Source organism: Oryzias melastigma, linkage group LG24 (assembly GCF_002922805.2).
Source record: "Oryzias melastigma strain HK-1 linkage group LG24, ASM292280v2, whole genome shotgun sequence".
NCBI classification, from domain to species: domain Eukaryota; kingdom Metazoa; phylum Chordata; class Actinopteri; order Beloniformes; family Adrianichthyidae; genus Oryzias; species Oryzias melastigma.
The window spans coordinates 16,249,234-16,257,179 of NC_050535.1; the positions used below are offsets into that span (position 1 = coordinate 16,249,234).

General features: G+C 37.2%; 2 protein-coding genes across 2 annotated transcripts; both read left to right on the forward strand.

Annotated features, from left to right (window-relative positions):
* Positions 1 to 66: 66 nt before the first annotated feature.
* LOC118598209 (C-C chemokine receptor type 8-like) lies at positions 67 to 2,230 on the forward strand. Its single transcript, XM_036210690.1, has one exon. It carries the CDS (start codon positions 98 to 100, stop codon positions 1,067 to 1,069), a length of 972 nt encoding a protein of 323 aa, XP_036066583.1. The 5' UTR covers positions 67 to 97; the 3' UTR covers positions 1,070 to 2,230.
* A 151-nt stretch (positions 2,231 to 2,381) lies between these two features.
* LOC118597885 (C-C chemokine receptor type 8-like) lies at positions 2,382 to 5,401 on the forward strand. The gene has a single exon (XM_036210689.1). It carries the CDS (start codon positions 3,886 to 3,888, stop codon positions 4,897 to 4,899), a length of 1,014 nt encoding a protein of 337 aa, XP_036066582.1. The 5' UTR covers positions 2,382 to 3,885; the 3' UTR covers positions 4,900 to 5,401.
* The last annotated feature ends 2,545 nt before the right edge of the window (positions 5,402 to 7,946 follow it).

The window sequence follows — 7,946 nt, forward strand, 5'->3', positions numbered from 1 at the left end:
TATAAAAGCAAGGCTCAAAATTCACTGTTACCTCTGCAGAATAATTTTAGCAGCACATCCTCAGAGCCAGCCTAAGACTTGACAGTCAGACTTTAGGATGGAATTAATCAACACTACTATGTTACCCGTCAATGCTTCTTCTGCAGGACATTTTTATCCTTCTTCATTGGGATTCTTGGATTTAGTGGGTGCTTTGTTTTTAGGTCTGGTATTTCTACTTGGAGTACCTGGAAACATTACTATTATCACTTTCAGACCGAATATCCAGCATCTTTCTCCTGTGACCCAAAGTTTGATGGTGAACCTGGCCGTGTCGGACCTTCTCTGTCTGCTGACTATCCCGTTTTGGATCTATGCTATGAGCCTCGGTTGGACTCCTGGACTTGTCCCCTGTAAACTTCTAACATACCTGTCATTAATCGGCATTTATGGCAGCCTAATGACAGTGACTTTGCTAAGTGTCCAGCGCTATCTGGGTGTTGTGAAACAGTGGAATATGTTAAATCGCTTTGGAGCAAAGCGTCTTCTGGTTCTGGTCTGGACGGCCTCCCTCATTGCTTCCATCCCTACCTGCGTGCATCAACAGCTGATCATTGAAGACAATAGAATACATTGCCTTTTCCTGTTCACTACTGAACCTCTGGTGATGGTTGTGCTGATAGAAGAAATCACAGGGGGATTTATAACAATGTTCATTGTAGCTTTTTCATACATTAGTGTTTATAGGAAAGTAAAGCAAGCAGCATTTTTCAACCATCCTCAAACAACTAGACTTGTTTCGAGTATTACTGTGATCTTCTTTATCTTGTACTTTCCCTACCATGTCAATAATATACTGAGTGTGACTGCAATTTCTCTCAATATCAGTGAACTCAGAAAGAGTTGCAATATGTTACGGTACATTTGGGGGTCAGTTGTCATTTTTAACAGCAGCTTGAATCCTCTTTTGTATGCATTTACTTCTTGTAATTTGTGGAAGTGTACAGAAAAACGGATTTGCTGGGGCAGAAATTCTGGTGTTTTCCAAAGAAAAACTAATGGTACCATCTATGAGGAGTCTGTAATTTAGTTTAAGTGTTGTCTCCAATCAGTCTCTTCAGATTCATGTTAATCATCCACGGCTGTTACCCTCAGTGTATAAGTGTCTTTGTGTTTTGTCATGTTTCAGTTCATTTATTGACTCTTCCAGTTCTTGACACCATCATCATGTTTTGTTTTGTAGTCATGTTAATTGTATCGATCTTGCCTCAAAAATCTTTTTTGTCTTTTAAAAAAAAAAAAAAATCAAGTACCTTTGTTCATTTTTTAATTGTTGCCTATATAACTTGAATAATTATTTTCATCTAGACTCTAGTAAAGAAAAAAGAAAACCATGTCAATATCTATTTTGACTGCTAGATCACCCTCCACAATTTAAGGAAAAGAACCCCCCAAAAAATGTAAAAGCTTAGAGGTTTCCTCAACTGTTCTGAAAGCTCAGGCAGAAATTCCTTTTGATTAAACGGGTTTATCTCTTGTTTAAAATCTTCTTAAAATACATCCCAGCCCTGTTAAACAGCAGCATATTTCAAGATCTGTAATCTTAAGATAATTTCAAACTTCAATGTTAAGTTCTACTTATTTTTCCGTTGGGTACCCGACCAGACAATTTCCATTAGACTTTTTGTACATGTGAGGGTCAATGCCCGTCAAAGTGACGGTTGCAAAGTGTGTTCATTTTTGACAATGAGCACTTCGAAGGACATTATCCCGCTTGTACCATAGTCACTTACTTAAGACATAAATATTCAGTTGATTTTTAGTACTTTATTTTTGTTTTTTTATTTTTTTAAATCACTTTTTTTTCTCAAAAAGTTGACTTTTTAGTACGTGGTGCTGCACATTTTCATGGTGACAGCTGAGCGGGTCCAACCTCGACTGCAGCAGCAAAGGAAAGCGATATATAGGCCAACGTAGGCTTCAGAAGGAAAGTTCTCTTCTTGTTTTTGTTCAGATGATTAAGACAAAAAATGTGTTTTAAATATAGTGATAGAACAGGAATCCCCAAACTTTTTTTGTGATGGCCACATAACTATGTTCTTCTCTGATGGGGGCCGGCGTTGGTTTGTAGGCTAACAGAAAAAGTGTAACAATCATAGTCTAAACGTAAAGATTTATGGTTTTCCAGAAAGTCACATTTAGCCACATTTAACTTCATTAAACTTCTATATTATATTCACCAAAAAAAAAATCAATACTAAAAAATTGTAAAAATTAATCCAATAAATATTCAATCAGCCAGATTAATACAAAAAAATAAAAATAATTATTTGTCTCTGATAGTGTTTGGGGGGCCGGGCCAAGTTTGGCTGGATGCAGCCCATGGCCGCAGTTTTAGGACCCCTGATATAGAACATTTGGGCAATGTGACTGGAACCTTTATCACTTATCACTGTCTATTATCACTTTTTAATCCACACCCAGCAGCCAATCAGAATCGGGTTTTCACCCAGATCATGGTATTAGCATTTCAGACATGAGTCTGCATAAGAGAGGACCGGAAACCCGCAGTTCTGTCGTGGTATGACACTAACCAGAACAAAACTGTTACAAATGTATTTTCACACCCAACTCCTGAAGAAAAAGAAGCAGCAGTATTTTTTAATAATTCACCAGCAATGGTATTTTGTTTTCGTATCAGTTCCATAATCTGATTCGTGAGTCAGCTACTTCTCTATGAAAAGAGAACAGGTTAGAGCCAGAAAGGAATGATAAAATCTTAAACAACAGAACAAGCTTGAACCAAAGAACACAGCTAAACTCAAGCAAACCAAACAAAAATGCAGAACATTGACATGAACTCCAGTTCACTTTGTCAAACATTTTCACAACTGCAAAGACTTAATGATGACAGGCAGTTTAATGCCTTTTTTGCAACAAGCCCTTATATTGTTTCTTATTGTTTCAATAACTTGAAAACAGGTGGAAATGAAACAATTGTTAAGCAAAATCACTGATTTAAAGACACTGCAAAAAATACTCGACTGGTAAGTATAAAAGGGAGACTCATTATGTTCTAATTTTGTTGCTGTTTCATTTTGAGACGAAAAAGAAAACAGGAAGTTAAAAACAAGACAAGATTACAAAGCTGCTACTTACTGCTTGAGTACAAACAATTATTTACATCTACTTCATATGCTAGAACTATGACTATACGATACTTTAATTTTTTGTTGTGTTTTATCAGCTGCATCTCTTTTTCTTCTTTTGTTCTTTGTCATTTATTTTGGCCTTACGCAAAATCTAAACCTTAAAAAACACAAGTTTCTAAGCCTGAAAATGACTCATACGACTGAAAAACAAGAAGATAATTTTATGAAATCCTCCTACAGACTGGTCAGTAGTAGCTTATTGCAGCACGTTTTCCACAGAAACAGAGATACACGGGAACATAACACCCAAAAGAATTTTGAAACAGAAACCTGACTATGATGAATCTCACTTTTTTAAGGCTGCTTTTATTTGCACGTATGTGCGACCAACAACAAAAACTGATAGAAATAGATGTTGACCACACGTAATACTGCACATGTAGCCAAAATGCACATCGGTGGGTGTATTTTTACCCCAACCCTAACCTTCACCCCACCCTACTTATGTGCAAAAAGTCACTTCCTTTTTTCAAATCTGTGAGAAAATTTAACCACTGACATCCTCACTTCTACAAACTTTTCTCCCTACTTGAAGTCATGCGACATAATGAGAAATTCAATAGTTTTTGAAGTCAAAGTAGTTTTGGTTCATCAGAGAAGGCTGCAGCTTTGTAGCGTCTAAGGTTTCTTGATAACATAGAAACCACATCTTTTTTTGAGGGTTGAGGTTTATGTATACTGACGGGGTGTGAAAATGGTGATCAGCTGTAGTGAACCTTCTATTTCCTCTTCACATCAGTGGTCGCTTATATATGAGACAATTTCAAACCATCACTTGATGAAAGATCCCAGCATGATGCAGATGAACTCCAGTGTGCCGTCTTCCAATGTCTCTCTATCTCCAGGAAATGTTGTCCTTCATCCTTCCTGGGACTTTGATGGTCTGGTACCTTCTGTGGTCTTGTCTTTCAGCTTTTTGTTAGGAGTCCCTGGAAACATCGCTGTGCTTATTTTCAGACCAAACTTCCAGCACCTGTCCTCTGTAAGCCAGAAACTGATGTTGAACCTGGTGGTTTCAGATCTTCTCTGCCTGCTCACTCTTCCATTGTGGATTTACAGTTTTATCAACATCTGGACATTTGGACTGGTAGCTTGTAAGCTTCTCACCTTCCTCGTGTACTGCGGCATATATGGCAGTCGACTGACTGTGACTGCTTTGAGCGTTCAGCGATACTTGCTGGTGGTGCATCAGAAGAAGTGGACACATCAGACGGGAGTGACACTCCTGCTGGTTCTATTGTGGCTGGTTTCCATCATACTTTCCATCCATGTTCTGGTGTTTCGACAGGTGACCACTGATCAGAACAAAAACATCTGTGAATCTCAGTATTCCTCAGAAGCTCAGTGGATCACAGTGCTGCTGATGGAAGGTCTGGTCGGATTTACCATCTTTTTTGTGATAGTATTTTCCTACGTCCGCCTCCAGAAGAAGGTGAAGCGGGCCACATTTTTCAACAGTCCTCAGACATCTCGGTTGATCACCAGTATCATTATGAGTCTTTTTGTTTTCTGGGTTCCATATCTGTTTCTCAATCTGCTCTGTGCTGCAGCTATTTTTTTACACAATGAGGACATTTTAAAACACAGTTTGACTGCTTTGTACACAGTTAAAGCCCTGCTTTTTGTGAACAGCTGCTTGAATCCAGCCTTGTATGCATTTACTTCTCATTTTTTTTGTTGCAAAAAGAGATCTGAGTTTTCTAGTTGACTGCGTTCTAAACTTTACATTTGGTCAGTGTTAGTAATAAGAGACAGAGAAAATATTTCTGCTAATTTTTTTTAGAAATCGTATTTTAGGCCAAAAAGTGTTTTCATTGAAATTTCCGTGTAAATTTACTTTTTTGGTATCACAGAGACAGAGCCCAAGTTTTTTCCACTAAGATATTGGTTTGCACATAGGAAATCGAACATTATCGAATATTATTGTCATGTTAAAGTAAAAGATATTGATTGTAGTAATCTTGATACAACAATCCTGTATTTTAATCCATTTGTTTTTATTTCCTTTGTTTGGGAATATTATGAATTTTTACATTTGTCTTTTACAGACTTTTGATGTAGGTCCATGTAGTCATATCAACTTGAATATATTTCCTGTGAAACATTGAGTGTTGTTCTTTAGAGGCACAACTGCAGTAATATCTTTATTACAAATTCACAATTCTGTCACTCATTCCTGTAATTGTTATGTCGATGTTAATTCTTTGAAAGTTTTTTTCCAAAAATGTTTGTGTAATCAATAAAACCTCTTCTACTTAAAGTCCCACATTTAATTGATTTATTTTTGTTCAAACGTTCCCAGTAGTGTTTTAATTATGGTTATGACGTTTTTAACAAAAATACCACAACATAAATGTCTTAAAAAGCCATTTTTCATGTTGATCTGAAGCCTCTGTTTCCAAAATATCCTCTGAGGGGGTGTGGCTTTTGGAGCTGAGCTAGACACCCTAGCCGGAACAGATGAGGGTTTAGTGCATGTGCAGCAGAGCTGTTGTGACGTAAAGAAGATCATTAATTCAAACAGAGCCTGCCTGTGACAGTTTGATTGACAGATTCATAAGAAGAAATACTCAAAAATGCAAAAATGAAACTATTTCTTATTACATTTGTTCTCTTTCTTAAGAAAAATGAAACACATGCATGTTAAAAACTGGATTTTCATGAGAGGGAGACTTTAAGTCTTTTTTGAGTGCCACTTTTCTCTCTATTTGTGCATATTGTTAAGTTAATACAGTTTTCTATTAAAGCTGGGAACCCTTCATGAGTCTGATTGATATGGGAGGACATTTCCTGGAAAAACTGTCAGACATTTAGTTTCCAGATCGTTGTGGCAAGAAGTTCAGACTAGATCAGTTTTAGCTTTATTGTCACAGCACAAAATTAAGCAAAAAGAATTAGCATCCAGCAATCATTTGTTATATGGACGAATGATTATGTTGGAAGTACAACAATACGTTTACTAAGCATTAATATACAGAAGAACATGAATATATGAAGAGCGAAAATAAGCAAATTATTATAGTGGTGCAATAAAGAAAGCACTGTATAGTATGAAAAGAAGAAAAATGTCCTTAATACAATGAGTGGTGAAAATGAGCAACAAATGCAGGTTTTACAGTATAAGGACATCAGCATACCATGAAACTATTTAACTGTGACAATAAACAGAGAAGTTAAGTAATAGGAGTGCAATAAATTAGATGCATATTAAGAGAATAATCCATCTGCTGGTAAATAATTTGCAAACTGTACAAAAAAGGACTTATTTACTGAAAAAGTTATACATTCCACACTAATAAGCCTTTGGTCAGTTTGAGGTGTGACAAAGTGTGCGTGTGATTGGTTGAAAACTGAGTTTGGTAAAGAAAGAATTGGGATTTAGGATATGTGCATGACTTTGGATTTGTGCACGCTCTGGTCTGATCCCCCCACGGAGCCTCGCGGGGAGACCGGCGGCAGAACGCGGCGAATGCACCACGATGCCCTTCTAAACATCCACAGTGGGAAAATGTCAAGTTTTACTGGATATTATTCATAATCAAAGTTTAAAACGGCTGATAAGAAAACTAAGATGAACGAGCATTCTATAGTATGTAAACGCATCACTCACTGACAAATTTGTGAGATGTGAAAACAGTCTCACGATAGATCCGTGCGTAACTGATGTGTTGTGTTTATTAGAGATTAAAGATTTTTGTGTGTAATTAGTTACAAGCTGTTGTCATTTTAATTTGTGAATGTGTAAATCGAATTTTGTATTTTTTAAAATTTTGTAATTATTTCACTTATGCACAAAACGTGTTATATGAGCTATAAATACGCATGCACAAATCAGAGTGAGTCTATTTTCTCTCCATAGAGATCCCTGATGTGATTTGTGTGATTTATTTTTTTTTATTGTAACATTTTCATGCATTCAGCTTCACGGTGAGGTGAGTCGAGCAGAATCTGTTAACAACACTCAGACCTCCAGTAGTATTTTCATTATGTCATAATCTTTCGTGTCCTGTCAGTTTCACACCACTCTATACATGTTCTTAGTGTTGCGGCTACTGCTTCTCATGATGAGAGGCTTAGGAAACTTTTTGGATCACTGACATTTATAAACAGCTGTTTGAATCCGCTCCTGTATGTATTCACTTGTCACATTTGTAAATGTGAGTGACGCATGAACCACTAAGTTTGACGCACCTAACTTTCACAAACTCTGCTGGGTTTAAAATTGTGAGAAAAGTTACACCTCCACATGCAGCTTCCTTTATTCTCTGTGGCTACTCCCTCTAGTGGTTGCAACTGTGAACCTCCATTTAGTTCTGTAATCTGCTTTCTTTCATCCATCTTAATCTACTTCACTGCATTTATCTCCCAAACATCTAAAATGAGCTGCTCCTCTGATGAAGTCATTCCTGATCCTATCCATCCTCGTCATTTCCACAGAGAACCTCAGCATCTTCATCTCTGCCGCTCAGAGTTTCTAAACCAACAACATGGCTGCTCTTACTGCAATCTTCTACATCTTTCCTTTCATTCTTGCTGACACTCTTTGGTCACACATCAAACCGGAACCATTTCAACCTGCTTGCACACTCCTCTCCATCTCCCCCATTATACTCTCTGCTGCCTCCAACTGTTAGGCCTACGTACTTAAAGTCCTTCACCTTCTTCACCTCTCCTTCCTGCAACTTCACCACTCTACTCACATTTTTTTAACACATTTAACACTTTTCCAGAGCAAACCTTCGCCTCTTTAAATTT

Excerpts from the sequence above, each read along its gene's own strand:
- LOC118598209 (XM_036210690.1), top strand. The coding sequence starts at position 98 with ATGGAATTAATCAACACTACTATGTTACCCGTCAATGCTTCTTCTGCA.
- LOC118597885 (XM_036210689.1), top strand. The coding sequence starts at position 3,886 with ATGGTGATCAGCTGTAGTGAACCTTCTATTTCCTCTTCACATCAGTGG.